At 31.6% G+C, this 16,760-nt stretch overlaps 1 protein-coding gene across 1 annotated transcript; it reads right to left on the bottom strand.

Moving 5' to 3' along the window:
• Positions 1 to 7,276: 7,276 nt before the first annotated feature.
• LOC123909037 lies at positions 7,277 to 9,808 on the bottom strand. The gene is made up of 5 exons (XM_045959815.1): positions 9,765 to 9,808; positions 9,160 to 9,485; positions 8,933 to 9,065; positions 8,432 to 8,836; positions 7,277 to 8,314 (listed from the first exon to the last, which is right to left on the bottom strand). Exons 2-5 carry the CDS (start codon positions 9,483 to 9,485, stop codon positions 7,754 to 7,756), a joined length of 1,425 nt encoding a protein of 474 aa, XP_045815771.1. The 5' UTR covers positions 9,765 to 9,808; the 3' UTR covers positions 7,277 to 7,753.
• Positions 9,809 to 16,760: the final 6,952 nt, after the last annotated feature.

Genomic DNA, 16,760 nt, shown 5'->3' with positions numbered 1-16,760 from the left:
AACTCTCATCAATAATGTCCAAGTTGGCCAACAAGGGGGGAAAGACAAAGAATCTTCATATTATGAGGGGGAATTCAAAATTTTTAATTTGCAGGGGGTAACACAAAATTCGAATATTTTGCAGGGGGTAAGCCTATTTACCCTATTTATAATTGCAACCAATTTTGATTACCAAACTATAATTTAAAAAAATATCGTCGTAATGTTACGACCCGTTCGATTGCTCGAGTCTATTACTAGTTTTGTTGCTAAAAAAGTGGAGAAAAGAAAAATGCCGGAAGGTACAATCAAGGTATAGTGTGTGTACGTATATAATGTTAACCAAAAACAACAAAAAGTATAATGGGGTTGAATCTAAATGAAGAACAATGATTTGGAGGCCAATTATACTAGTTAAGTCTTTCACCGTGTACAAGTCGTGAATATTATTATAATGAGTATGAATTTTACAAAATCAATATTTGGATTGAAAGTTAATATTATATAGATCATTCATAACTTTTTTTGAAAAGATTGAAAATCATTCGGTATGTCATTGAGACCCATAAAAATTAATGGTTTAAGCTTACACATTTAAATATATTTTTTTATAATAATTTATCAATTAACAGATAAATTTTTTATATTTTTATTGATTTTATTTTTACTAAATGACATAAATGTGTTTATAATGGACCAATCCGAAGTCCAATGGGCTAACCCGATCCAGCCCAATGTCCATATGGGATATATGGGCTTGGGCCAAAAAGTTGCGGTTGTATTTTGGGCTATGTTTTTTTAGGCCCGTTCCACCCAAGATCGTGGGCTAATTGGCCGGTCCATTAGTCCGACCCTTTTTTGACAGCTTTAACTATAACCACACAAGATTACAAATATTTCTTAGACACACATGTCCATGTGTTCTCAGACACACAAGTCCAAGTCTTACTGTCTTACATTTAAGGACTTTCTTAATCAGAGTTTTAGAAAGTAGATTGGATGTTTACACTTCACACACAAAGAGTGGGAAGCTAAGTTAAACTCAAAGTTTCTAACTATTAGAATATTCTGAGATACAAAGTTGTAAGTATATGCTAAGTGTTTTTACGCTTTTACTTTTCAGAGTATATCAATAGTTCTGAGTATGCAAGTGTTGTGTTCAAGTATGTGTATATATCTTTAATAGCGGCGATTTGGAACCGCTGTAATATTTTTCAATGTGTGTGCTTTTTGCTGCGGTTATAAACTGTCGCTAAAACAACAAATTAATATTTCCGATGTTTCTCGGTTATAAACCACCGCTAAATATATATATATATATATATATATATATATATATATATATATATATATATATATATATATATATATATATGGGGTTTTCTAACTTAAACCCTAGTTAGGTCTAAGTTAGCAAGGTGCACCTTTTCAATTGGACCAAAATACCCATTCTTTTTAATTAATTAACCAAAATACCCATTAATAGACGCGGATCCAGTGTCGCGCGCGTACCGAAGGACCATGGTTACAGACCGTTGATTTCCATCAGACAGCCAAGATCTGATCTCATCAAGACTGTCTGATCAATCCGACAGCCCAGATCATCCTGATCCATCAGATTCCAGCGCGTGCGCCACACTGGATTACACCCTGAAGAGAGAGAAAAATTTGCTTTTTAAAAGTAGGACACGTGTCACACAATGGTTGGCTGGACGTGATTTTTGTTCATTTAATACTTTGAACTCAATTATTTCGTTGTAAACTAATTTTTTATTTTTTATTTTTTATACCAAAATTCATAATTTTTTTTTCTACAAATAGAGACTTGGTTCGTTTGATTTGGACACCGAAAAAAAAATGCAATTTTTCACTACCTTAATCTCATTTTTTGTCTACTAAATACGTTACTTGTGTGTTGTAATTTAACACGCACCACTCAACCAACTCACTGAAACCATTATACCAGGAAAATAGTAGATAATATTCTGGAACTTTTGGTATATTTTATGAAATTTTTGGAGACCTGAAACTATTTTTAGTTAATTAAATGAGATAAAACGGTAATTAAAAACTAATGTTTGCTTCTGAAACCATTTTACTGGTAGAATGGTTGCACATAGTTGTATTCTGAAACCATTTTACTGGTAGAATGGTTTCAATGAGTAATTTATTAATTGTGTTTGCTTCTGAAACCATTTATCTGGTACAATGGTTTCAGAGAGTTGTAATCTGAAACCATTTTGCTGGTAGAATGGTTTCAGTAAGTTGATTATTAGTTATTTGCTTCTGAAACCATTTAGCTTGTAGAATGGTTGCACATAGTTGTACTCTGAAACTATTTTACTGGTAGAATGGTTTCAGTGAGTAATTTATTAATTGTGTTTGCTTCTGAAATCATTTAGCTGGTAGAATGGTTTCAGAGATTTGTACTCTGAAACCATTTTCCTGGTAGAATGGTTTCAGTGAGTTGATGTAAGGTAGTGAAAAATGAGATTAAGGTAGTGAAAAATTGGGTTTTTTTTTCTGTGTCCAAATCAAACGAACCAAGTCTCTATTTGTAGAGAAAAAAAAATTATGAATTTTGGTATAAAAAAAAAATAAAAAATTAATTTACAACGAAATAATTGAGTTCAAAGTATTAAATGGAAAAAAATCACGCTCAGCCAATCAGACAGCGACACGTGTCCTGCTTTTTAAAAAGTAGATTCTTCTCTCTCCAGGGTGTAATCCAGTGTGGTGCACGCTCTGGAATCTGATGGATTCGGATGATCTGGGCTGTCTGATTGATCAGACAGTCTTGATGAGATCAGATCTTGGCTGTCTGATGGAAATCAACGGCCTGTAAGCATGGACCTGCGGTACGCGCGCGACACTGGATCCGCGTCCATTGATGGTAATTTGATTAATTAATTAAAAAGAATGGGTATTTTGGTCCAACTGAAAAGGTGCACTTTACTAATTTAGACCCAACTAGGTCTAAATTAGCAGCCCCCTATATATATAAGTGTGTGATTTATGACTTTTTATCTTACATTATTTAAATATTACTCCGTCCAGACACAAATATAAGAAAAAATAATTGTTTACGCGGTATTTAAGAAATTTAGTTAAGTGTTGTTAATTTGCTTGATTTAATGCAAAACATGAGTTAAATTTACTATATTACCCTTTGAAAAGTGATTTATGCCTTGGAAATCACATAAACTTTTGAAAAGTGCAATAATTAAATAAGGGTATATTAGGAATAGTAGTATTAATTAATTTAAAAGTAGTTAACTTTTGCTTATATTTGTGTCTAAAATTTGAAGTATTTTCTTTCTTATATTTGTGTCTGGAGGGAGTAACATACATCATAATCATTTTTTAATAAAAATAATAAATATAGATATATGATTAATGAATGGTTGAATTTGTTAAAATCACTTTTATTTTATTTGCACAAAAATAATGTAGGGTGTACAATGGACCAAAGTTACACACTTTACCAAAAGATAAAACAATAAGTTTTTCACCAAAAAGAAACAACCAAATAAGTTTTTTTTATAAGTCAAACAAAATAAGGTTCATTCAATGTTTAGAGGGAGTGAATATTGCTGAAAAGTGAAATACTCCCTCCGCCCCATAGTAAGTGAGCCAATTGACTGCGTCACACATGTTAATGCATAACTTTGACGATTAGTATTTTTAATTATATAATATATAGTAAAAAATATAAAAATATGATATTTTGAAAATAATTATCGAGATGAATCTAACAACATTTTATATGCTAATATTTGTTTTTATTTATTAGTAGAAAAATAGGGTTAAAGTAAAATATGTAAATGATGTATATAGTCAAAATGACTCACTCATTTTGGGACGGAAGGAGTATATGATTAGTTTAATGTAAAAAAAGCTCAAGTAAATTCCAAAATCAGTGCAAGTTACGGTGTAGTTTTAGTAATGCCGATAAGATAACATACATTTAATTGAAAATAGTGTCGTGATTTTTTGAAAAATGGTGCTAAGCTGCCTGACAAAGTTTGATGTTTGTATAACACCCATAGTAATTATTCCTAAGGTGTGGACAAGGAGGATTCTTAAAGTATATTTTTATATTATTTATATTAAATAAATTTAAATGCATTTTACTTTATTCTTTAATTGGATGAAACATATTTACATTATTTCGTCAAAAAAAAAATATATTTACATTATTATTTAATTGGATGAACATATTTATAAAATAGGGAGATCCACATTAGTTCAACTAATAAAGAGTGGATGCTGAATATATTTTTTTTTCCTTCTCAAACTGTCAATATTATTAATTTTTTTTTAAGGGTCAATATTAATTATTAATTGAGTAAATTAGACTCATTTCAAAAATGCAAGAGGGCTACTTGTAACTCCAAAAGTTCTATATTGCCCACAAAAAGATACTATAATATCTTGCAATATGGGGCGATGAAATTCCAATAAAAAATCTTTATAATTTCACTTTCCTACAGAAAAATTGGAAAATCTAGTTAGCATCTCTATACCCGTTGTACAACTTGTACTGTAGTGATAAGTGCAAAAACAACGGTACTTTTCATATACACAATCCGTTTCTTTTTAAGTGTCGTTTTAGATCACTGCACACATGTTAATACCAATCACTAATATTTTTAACTATTTACTATGAAAAATTATAAAATTTTTATATTTCGAAAATACTCGTCGAAACAAATTGAACATCTTATATGCTAATATTTATTTTTATATGTTAATAAAAAAAATTACAATCAAAGTACATTATATGAATAGTGCGCACGATTCTCAAACCACACTTAAAAAGGAACGAAAGGAGTACATATTTAGTATTTATTAACTTGTTTTGCAAGTAATTTATATGAAAAACTCAAGTAAATGTAAATATTGGCTTGAAATGGTAAACAAGGAGTTGGAAGGACTTGAAGCAAAAAGAACAAGAAAATCCAACCAGAGGTCCTTCGCTCAGCCATCATGGGAACAAACTTGCCCTGTTTTCTCGCCGGAAGCTTCACTAGAGCAAACTATGAACAACCAAGTCAGGAGATCCCAAGTGATACTCGCTACGTCTTCGCTCTGGTGACCAAGAAGCGAACCAACTCAGAAAGTTCAGGTCTATGAATCAATTGTCTTCGCTGAGCGAGCATATTACTCAATGAGTGAGCAAGGGAAGTAAAAATAAAAGTTGGCAAGTTGTCTATGAGCTGTATTTTCCCTCCCCTAAAGATATCTAGGTCCGCTGAGCGAACGAAGGCTCGCTCAGCGATGAAATATTTTTCCTCACATATAAATAGAGGCATCATCCACACACCAATAATAATTAGACACATAATCCACATTTTTAATCCCTTTTACTTGCAACCGGTTTCACCTTTGTTAGTGTAACCATTTTTTATTTTTATTTTTTTAATTGAATCTTGGCTTCTCATCTTCTTCACCTAGACCACCGTCTCTTAAGTTCCAGACAGCATTGCAGCAATTTATTTTATACAAACATGTTTCATACAACAATTGTTTGCTTTTGATACAAAATGTTGAGAACAAAAATTAAAATAGGATTGTTATAGAAAAAGGATTAAACAACACAAAAGATAATCCACTACCATGTATGATGTATCACAGCTCTGCTCAAGTATCCACGAAAAATCTCATTTTAAAATGTTTAACCTAATTCAAAAACGATTTTAGAAAAAGATCTGGAAAAATATGCAATAAAAATGGAACCTAAATCGAAAGATTGAAAGATATGCTCAAAAGAGCTTGGGAAGGTGATGAAACCTAAATCGAAAGATCGAAACAAATCTCAAAAATGCTCACAAGAGCTTGGGAAAGATTATTTTCACGAAGACGAAATTCATTGGAGATGGAGAGAACACGGTGAGGACAGTAGCCGCAGAGAAGCAGAGAAGATTCATTTTCTCTATTTTTTATTTTTTTTTGCTTGTAGGAAATGTTGTGTTTATTTTTGTTAACTGGTTGTACCGGTTACCAGGTAAGTGTTTTAAAAGAGGTGGTGATGTGGTCCAATAGAAAGAAGTGTGTTGAAAGGAGTGGCCTAGTGAATGATTTGTTAAAAGATATTTCATTATTAATTGTATTTAAAAAGATTTTATAAACAATGTTAAAATGGAAAGAACAACTCGAATCTACATTTCTTGTATTTCGTGATTGAAGTTATTAAATGTGAACCTTCAAATTCTCATCACATCTTTTAATTTTATGTGCATGTCTAAATTCACAATCGAAATTTCGACAACAACAATTCAAGACTCAAAGTTTTTATTCTCCACGTCATTATATTACTCCTTCCGTCCCAATTTGATTGACACAGTTGACTGTTATGCACTATTAGCATATAAGATGTTGTTTGATTCGTCTCGATGAGTATTTTCAAAATATCATATTTTTATAATTTTTACTATTATACAATTAAAAATATTAATCGTCAAAGTTATGCATCGACATGCGTAAAACAGTCAACTGTGTTAATCAAATTGGGACGGAGGAAGTAACAATTAGTACTTTCTCCTTGTTAAGCTTCTCATCACATGTTTTTAGTTTATGTTTAAATTCACACCTTTTTTTATAGGAAACTTCACGATCACTACAAGAAAACAATGATTTACTGGCGGCCAAAAGCCCTCAGTAATGCACAATTTTCGTCAAAAATACATGCATTACTGGCGGTCATGGACCCTCAGTAAAATACTCGCCAGTAATGGTTACTGGCGGCCCAGGACCGTCAATAACGTTACTGACGGCCTGGAGCCGCCAATAAAGCACAACGGTCAATTCTAAAAGGACATGCATTTGTGACGGCCTGCAGCCGCCAATAACGGAATTCGAGGGTGAATTCCTGGCAGTCTGCAGCCGTCAGTAACGCTTAATTAATTTAAAAAAAATAATTTAATTATTTAAAAATCAATATTAATAATATTGATTTTTAAATAATTAAATTATTAAATTATTTTTTAAAAATTCTAGTTTTAATAATTTAATTTTTTTAAAAAAATAATTAAATTAATATTATTGATTTTTAATAATTTAAAAATCAATATTAATAATATTGATTTTTAAATAATTAAATTATTAAATTATTTTTTAAAAATTCTAGTTTTAATAATTTAATTTTTTTAAAAAAATATACTGCATAATAAATAATTAAAAAATATTAAATATAATTTTATTTTTACAAAAAAATATTAAAATTTAATTAAAAGCATAATAAAAATACTTAACATAAGCATAATTAAACATAATAATAATATTGTCATTACAAAAAGAAAACAATTAAACATAATATAAATTGTCGTTATGTTATACAAATAATTAAATCAACAACAGATAATTAAAATTACACATCAAGGTTGGTCAGGCGGCTGATATAGTGGTCGCTTCCCCTTGCCACTGTATGTTGGCTGACGCGACCTTCCTCGGCCTCGGCCTCTACCTCCCTCATTTATTATGACTGGGGGGAGTGACGTTCGCGGAGGTCGTGCCACAGGCCTATGAACGAAGTTAATTGGGGCTTGATTGGGATCAAAGCTGGCTTGATTCGGGAAGAAGTTGTCTTGGGGTTGATTGGGGTTGTCATGTGGGATTATGAAGTCTTGTTGATATGGATTTGATGATCTCTGTCGATGGTATTCGGTGAAAGCAGTTTGTTGATTATTTCTACCGCTTCCGCCACTACTGCTTCCACTTGTTTGCCCAACAGGATCAACAAATTGTAAATGAATTGGTTCATTAAGCATTTGACTCATATGCTCATACTCAGTAGTGGATCACCCTCTCGGTACTCCGGCAGCTGATTCAAATTGACCATGCTATTCAAATCCGGTCGATATTCTTGTTCACCGGCATTTTGATTTTGTCGTGCCGATCCCTGAGATGATGATCCAACCCCCGCCGGCGCCGGCGCCCTCTGCTGCGCAAAGAATTCCTGCAATACATATTGGACCCGTTGGTCCACCCGCTGATCAAATGTTGCTTCGTACTCTTCGCGGAATTCTTCCCGATACGTGGCCCTCATTCGCGCTTCATACTCATCATCGGTTTCCTCTCTTTGAGCTGGACGAGAGCGTCCTGTACTAGATGAAGATGAAGATGTGTAAGTGACATCTCTCAAACCAGTTGGGTCACTTGCATATAAAGAAGATGTACACCCAGCAGCGAATTTGCGACCTCGAGTCGCACCACCAGCATTCTTAACAAAAGCCAACGACATCTTGTTTCGACGAACCTCCTCATTATCTCGCCTATGAGGTGGTAGTCGTAGTTGGCTTGCATTATATTCTTCAGCCCAAATTTGCGTCAACCTCTACAATAAATTAAAAAATAATTATAATTAATTAATTATAATGTTTAAATATAATTATAATGTTTAAAAAATAATGTTATAAGAAATAAATAATAAATAATATATATAAATACTTACCGAAACTTCTTGCGCCCTTGCCCCCGTCCATTCACCGGAATCTGCATACTTGTGCATCATGTCATTCATTTCCATAAAGGTGGGTGGACGACCAAATTGTTGAATGAACTCAAGACGAAGCGTTCCGGCAGATTTCGACCCTCCAGAGTGTACGCACGCACGATTGGCTTCATCGGTATTTCTGTTGGCTTTGTTCTTTATACACTTTGCCTTATACTCTTCCTCTTCCCATCTGAGGCACAACATAGGGTATGAATTACCAGCGAGCCAAAGTGGTGGTTTTGAAGGATCCTTTTTAATCTTTTTCCGCGCTTCAAAAAGTAAGGTCGACAGACGCTTGGTGGCTTTTTTGTTGAATATAGCCTCAATAGCCGCTGTGTGGTGATTTAGCCAAGTTACTTGCGACTACGAAAAATAAAGAAAAATTGTTAAAAAAATAGTAAATATATGTTTAGTAACAAAATTGATTGGATAAAAAAGTAATTATAAATAAAAACGTACCCTGAAGCCATTCCAAAATTGTTGATATCCACGCTCATCTGCCCTGACCTCCGTCCAGTTGAGATATGGAGCCTGGAATTTGGATTTCAATGCATTATTGATTGCCTTCGTCGCCGCATTTTGGGGTTGCAAACTGCACAATATATATATATATATTAGTTAAGAATAATAATCATATATATCCAATTAATTTATTAAACACAAATTCTTAATAATAATTAACTTACTCTGTGGCGGTATATGGCATGATGATGGGTCTACCATACCGGTCAACCAACAATTCATTTTGAGGAGCTAGAAGTGCAATATCGGCAATTTCCTCGTCCTCGTGGTCATCATCGTCGTCGTAGGAGTCGTACTCCTCTTCCACACCATCTACGGTTCGAGACTTGGGCATACCCTCCAACCATCGATTCCGAACAACGCGGCGGGGTAATCTACGTCTACGTCCACCGCGTCCGCGTCCTCCGCGTCCGACACCCGGTGGTGGTGGAATATCATCAATGTCATCATCGACATTGTCATCATCGAAATTTTCTTCATCTGGATTCATCTATAATAAAAAAATATATGACAAATATATTTATATAATTAAGAAATACATGACAAATATATATAATTAAGAAATACATGACAAATATATATATATATTAAGTTTTTTAGTTGACAAAACTACCGACTTTTTAACATATATATTATAATTTTTTAAAATATAATTTTTTTCTTTTTTTAAATACATAGTAATAATAAAATGTTAGTAACTATTTCTAAGTGTACGGTAAAAAAAAACTATCACTAAATATTATAAATTAAAATTACATATATTACTTACTTGGGTGCCGGGTAGAGTCTTACTTGGCGCGCTCCTAACCACAAACTCCGCTCCTAACCCACGACCTCCGAAGACCACGAGAATTTGCTAATAAAAATGGTAAACAACAAAATATTACAACATATACATTTAAATAACAAAGTAAAAATTTTAACTTTAAAAGTAAAACACAAACATACCACTTTTTGGATGGAGATATGAAAATTACATTACTTTTTTAAAAATTTCGGTTTTAAAAAAAAGAATATAAATATACTGTTTTTTTTAAAAAAAAAAAAAACTTTTTTTAATTTTTTTTTTACTTTTTTCGAAATAATCAAATTTAAATATATTTGTTTTATTTTTTTTTTCAAAAACAATAATTTTTATACATAGTGATAAGAAAATATTAGTAACAAATTACAAAATACTAATTAATAACTATTACTAAGCATACGGTAAAAAAAAACTATCACTAAGTATTATAAATTAAAATTACGTTACTTACTTGGGTGCTGAGTAGATTCTTACTTGGCGCGCTCCTAGCCCACGAACTCCGCTCCTAACCCACAACCTCCGACGACCACGATAATAAGACTTGCTAATAAAAATGGTAAACAACAAATATTAGAACATATACATTTAAATAACAAAACAAAAATTTTAACTTTTTCTTTTTAAAAATACACAAACTGTTAAAATTTATCTTTTTAAAAAAGAAATTTTTAAAAATTTCGGTTTTAAAAAAAAGAATATAAATATACTGTTTTTTTTTTTAAAAAAAAAAAACTTTTTTAAATTTTTTTTTTACTTTTTTCGAAATAATCAAATTTAAATATATTTGTTTTATTTTTTTTCAAAAACAATAATTTTTATACATAGTGATAAGAAAATATTAGTAACAAATTACAAAATACTAATTAATAACTATTACTAAGCATACGGTAAAAAAAAAACTATCACTAAGTATTATAAATTAAAATTACGTTACTTACTTGGGTGCCGAGTAGATTCTTACTTGGCGCGCTCCTAGCCCACGAACTCCGCTCCCAACCCACAACCTCCGACGACCACGATAATAAGACTTGCTAATAAAAATGGTAAACAACAAATATTAGAACATATACATTTAAATAACAAAAAAAAAATTTTAACTTTGGAAAAGTAAAACACAACACTTACCACTTTTTGGATGAAAATATGAAAGTTGAAAGTATGAAATTTAAGAGAGAAGTTAGAGAAAATTTAGAGAGAGAATGAAAATGTAAAAATGAAGTGAAAGTGAAATGAATTTGTTGAGGAGTTATATATAGGAGAAGTGAATTAATTATTAAGTGTTAAGTGTAAGTGACCGTTGCTTTCTTTTTCAAATTTCGAACATGCATTACTGGCGGCCAGCAGGCGCCACTAATGCACAACGGTCAACCATTACTGATGGCCTGTAGCCGTCATAAATTAACATGCATTACTGACGGCCATGGTTCGCCATAAAAGCACAACGGTAACCTGAAATACTGACGGCCTGTAGCCGTCACTAATTCCTACACGCTTTCTTGCAATACTGACGGCCTGTAGCCGCCACTAATGACCAGTCAGAATTTTTTCATTCTTCAAGAAAGGAAAAATGCATTACTGACGGACCATGGCCCTCAATAACGTAAAAATACATTACTGAGGGCTTTTAGCCCTCAATAAATTTGGTCAACAATATCATGTTTTCTTGTAGTGGATGAATTTCACTTAAAACTCTAAATGTAGTTTTGTAAAATTCTTATGATTCACCGTAATTCTTTAAAACTCACCGCAAAACCATATTTACAAAATTAGATAAAATTCAATCCTCAATACTCTATCTCATAAGCTAAATCACTCAAATATTCTAATTAGGGTCCGTTTGGATTAGTTTATTTTTGAGTTTATGAAAAATAACTTATGCAAATAAGTTTTTATATATTATTTTAAGTTTTTCAAAGTTATTAGTTTATGAAACAATAGTTAATAAAAGTACAGTTTTTACTAGTGAAAACTTATAAATTCCGTTTGGCCTGACTTTTTTAGCTCTTTTTTAGAGCTTATGCAAACAGCTTATGCAATATAAATTAGGTTTTATGCTATTTTATAATAAGTTCACACTAATGAAAATTGTAATTTTATAAGCTATTTTATTATAAACTACCTTGACAAACTTATAATAATATATAAAAATTCATAAGCTATTTGCATAAACTCTAAAAAAGAGCTAGAAAAGTCAAGCCAAACAGACCATAACATAAAATCTTATTTATTTGCATAAGTTATTTTGCATAAGCTCAAAAGTAAGCTAATTCAAACGGGCTAAATCGCCAAATGTATTGAATAGTAAATTAAACATAATGTCAAGAACATGTAAACTAACATAATCATTAATTTTCTAACATTTTGCCTATAAAAAGAAATGTCAACTATGAACTTTTGTCATATTGCTTTCACTATCACTTGTTCATACCCTATCTTTTATGTTGTTCCCAAAATTATCCCTACAAGATTCATCATATCTAAAACAATATCCTCATTGGTTGGTTTGTCATTTTTTTGTTTAGAAAGAATTCCATCCATAATTCATTTCATTTATAGTTTTTCTTTAATATCTCAAACCAGTGGTCCCTATGTTACAACTAATGAAAATAATTTTTTTTCTTTTCTCAAACATAAAATTAGATTCTTCCATGTCCATTCAAATTCTTAGTTGCCAAACATATATGTCCCCAAAATTGTTAAACTTTTCCTAAATACCAAACTTCCTCAAATCCCAAAATTTCTCACTAGAGGACAATAGATATTGGGTGGAGAAAATAGATAGGGGAGCAAAACATATAGGTCCATCTAAAGAGGCAACTAACATGCATGCATGATAGTGTATTTTTCATAGTATTATCGATCATGCAAATATAGGATATAGGGATAAGGAGTTCTTGAAGAGAAAGTCCAATGAAATTTACTAACCTATCAACAAAATTTATTAATTAGAATACAAGGGTAAGTAGTCCGGACCCAGAATCATAGTAGAAGAATGCTATATACCCTACTTTTTATGAAGGGTTGCAAAACTCCAATCAAATCATGTGTTCGAAAGTCTGACATAAAATTTATAACATTACCGTACAAAAATATAATAACGGTCAAAAAAATAAAATGAAATTGACTTCCTCTACAACTTGTAAGGACTAAGGCATACATAGTAAGTTTCATACTTTTTCTTTTAATTTAAATTGGAGAATGGAAAGTTACTATTAAAAATACAATTAAGTTTTTACAACTAAGATGATATCCTTTAAACCTTATATATATATATATATATATATATATATATATATATATATATATATATATATATATATATAATATATGATATGCATAATTAAGAACGGTGAGAATAGTATTCAAGGAAAAAAAAAAAAAACAATGAGAGGAAGTAATACACAAATATACTTGTTAACGAGTCTTATTTGGATGTAAGAACACATAATTATATGTTTATAAAGCAAAGACAATTCTTATTTATAAGTTGGTTTTCTAGGTTGAGTTCAGCTCAACTCTCAATTCTAAGATGGATGTTAAGAAGTCTCACATCAGATGTGAGTTCACTACAAGAAAACAAGCAATTAGTGGCGGCCAAAAGCCCTCTAGAAGAGGCAAAATCCGCCACAAAGTCATAATTTACTGGCGGCCAGCTGGCGGTCGCAAAACACCAGTAAATGTGGCGTTGGTAGCTTTACTGGCGGCCAAGACCGTCGCAAACTGTACTGGCGACGATTACTGGCGGTCTTGGCCGTCACAAGTGAGTAACGGTCATGTCAAGACCATAAGAATTACTGGTGGCCTTGACCGCCGCAAAATACAAGGGCGCGTAACTTTTGAATATTTTCTGGCGGCTTGGACCGCCATAAATGGCCAAAATTTTTGAATAATTAGCGACGGCCTGAGCCGCCACTAATGTTGTCTCAAATTAAAAAAAAAAAAAACGTTTTTAATTAATTATTTTGTTTTTAAAAACGTCTTTTTTAAGTTAAATAAAAAGTTTACTTTTTTTTAAGTAATTTGTTTATTAATTTATAAAACATCATTATTTATTATTTTTAAAAATTTGTGCCATTTTTTTATTTATATAAAACAGAATTATCATATAATATTTTTTTAAAAAATTAATAATTAAGTACATTAATTATATGACATAATTGTTTATTTTATTATTTTATAAAACATAATTATTTATTATTTTAAAAAACGTTTTTTTTATTTAAATGAAAAATTACTTGTTTTAAGTAATTTGTTTATTAATTTATAAAATATCATTATTTATTATTTTAAAAAATATTTAACTTTTTTTAAAATAAAAATTAAAACAAAATTAGTATATGACATGCACATGGTCAAGTTATTAAACATATACTATTCGGAAAAAAAATGAACTTTTTTTCTAAAACTAACATATTTTAATAATAACGAAAAAATTACTAAGTTTAAAAGATCACACAAACATTAAACACAAATTATCATCTAAATATAAACATCAAATATTAAAAAAAAATACTTACACAAGTATAGAACAAAAGTGAAATGATAAAGAGTTGGAGAATTTATAGAGATATGTTGGAGAATTTTTAGAGAGATAATGGATTGTGTAAAAGAGAGTATGGAATGAATGAAATGTATATATAGATGGGGAGGGTGATATGATCGAAGCTGGCTTGCAACTTATTGGCGGTCAAAACCGCCACAAAATCCTAGGAAATGACAACGGGCTTTTTTTTTTGAATTTCAACAAGTTAGCGGCGGCCTAGGCCGCCAGTAATTCATGTGCCAGAAATCCAGGACGCGCCAGGTTGGTTCTCGCCTCGTTTGTGGCGGTCCAAGCCGCCAATAAATGTTGCGCGGTCTTCAAGACGCGCCAGCTTTTTTTTTTTGAATTTTCCCCAACTTTGTGGCGGCCTAGACCGCCGCTAATTCCCAAGATAATTCCAGGCGGTCTGGACTGCCAGTAAATGCCTCCTCTCACACTTTTTGTGGCGGCCTGGACCGCCACTAACTCCAAAGGAAGTTATTGGCGGCCAGGACCGCCAGTAAATTCCTATACACATTAAAAAATATTATTTTTTAAGTTTGTGGCGGTTTTATATAATCATTGGGGGCTTAGGCCGCCAGTAAGCTACTGAGGGCCAAAACCGCCAGTAATTTCCGCCGGTAAATGAATGTTTTCTTGTAGTGGTTGGTCTGAACATAGGTTTATAAGTAAGAAACAATCCTCACCTTACAAGCCGATTTTGTAAGGTTGAATTAGCTCAACTTCCAATTCTAACATGGTATCAGAGCCTCTCCAAGATCTGTTGGGCCACCAACTATTTATATCATTGCATCCACTTTACAAGCCAATTTTAGGGAATGCAAAAAAATCCGTACCCACAAGTATATGCGGATAAAATCCGCCACAGGCACGGAGAGATAGCTTAATGGATATCTGCGGATAAAATTAATGGATATTACAATTAATGAAAAAAGGAATTATATTCTCTTATTAAAAAAAGACTTATATTTACCCAAGAGCACTTAGTTGACATAAACGGGTCTCTTCTAACTTAATCAAGGTCCCGAGTTGGATCCTTGGCTTGGACATGCATTGTTAAAACTCTTAGAGAAAGTTTGTCATCCATTTAGATCTTACGATTTGAAGAATTAGTATCTGCAGGTGAGTGCAGAAAATATCCGGAAAAATAGACTTTATATATATATATATATATATATATATATATATATATATATATATATATATATATATATATATATAATACTCCTATAATTATTATAGAGAAACAAAATAATTTGGGGAGGCCTAATGCCCGTGTGTTATCGGCCCCCTTTGGGCTGGCTCTAAAAAACATTGGTATGTATCATTATTTGTTGCTGTGTCACGTGGGAAAATTTTGCATTAGAAATATGGGGGCAAGACAAAACCATTTTGATTTTGCTTTGCATGTTTTGAAGAAAAGGCCAAGTTTTTTGATAATGATAATCCAAGTATGTTGAGCTATAGATGGATATATGACATGACAAATTTGTCTTCAACCATGCATAATAATGCTCATTCATTTGGATTAACAAAGGAAAATCTGCACAAAAGATAATAATGTATATGTTTTGGGAACTTAATTAGACCTTGCACATCAGAAAACAATTGATAACCGAGAAACTCTAGTCATAAGAGTTTAGGTATTTCACATAAAATTAATGAAAGATTAAAAGAGAAAATAATTATATAATATATATTTTTTAAATAATTAAATAAAATGTATTTTTATTTAAGCGTGACCAATTTTTGCAATCAAACTCTTATGTATATTCAAGCATGGTGGGTCTCTCTAAGGCTAGGTATGGCTATATATAGCCACACCAGCCACGCCCAAATTTTTTATTTTTCATTAAAAATGAAAATGCCGTCGTTTTGTAGAGTGTACATGTTATTGGCCCCCTTGCAATTCTAGCTAGAAATTAGTAATTACATCTCCGTTCGTAGAGGTGACCCCAATTTTGCAAAGTTAAAAGGACTTTCAAACTATTGTGCAAAGCTTGTGAAAATAAACAAGTGCACTACTTTGGATGTGGTCTACAAGCTTCTGAAGTTAGCTCTAGTTTTGTTTGTGGCAACCGTAAGTGTTGAACGTGTTTTCTCAAGTACTTGCTACGTCATCCTAAATGAACAATTGTCGTCAAAGTTGTCAACTCAGAGGTTAATGTTGAAATCTTGACATTATACGAGGGGGTAATTGAAAAAATTTATTTTACAAGGACCAAATTAAAATTCTTTCATATTACAGGAGGGTAAAGACCTATTAACCCATATTTAAATGATCGTCTTGTAAGTTCTATTGAAGATAAGTTCATAGAATATTTAGTAATGACTATTTTGTTTGTAAATTTAATTACTATAACAAATTTTTAATATAACTTTTTAATAAATTTAATATAATTAATTTTATTCTTGAA

The sequence above is a fragment of the Trifolium pratense genome, linkage group LG2, assembly GCF_020283565.1.
Source record: "Trifolium pratense cultivar HEN17-A07 linkage group LG2, ARS_RC_1.1, whole genome shotgun sequence".
Taxonomy (NCBI): domain Eukaryota; kingdom Viridiplantae; phylum Streptophyta; class Magnoliopsida; order Fabales; family Fabaceae; genus Trifolium; species Trifolium pratense.
This window is presented reverse-complemented; position numbering and strand designations above follow the sequence as displayed.

Coding starts and splice junctions, on each gene's coding strand:
- LOC123909037 (XM_045959815.1), bottom strand. CDS start 9,485: ATGAATCCAGATGAAGAAAATTTCGATGATGACAATGTCGATGATGAC. Junction 8,837..8,932: donor AATTTTGGAATGGCTTCAGG/GTACGTTTTTAT, acceptor TATTTTTCGTAG/TCGCAAGTAACTTGGCTAAA. Junction 8,315..8,431: donor CAAGGGCGCAAGAAGTTTCG/GTAAGTATTTAT, acceptor AATTTATTGTAG/AGGTTGACGCAAATTTGGGC.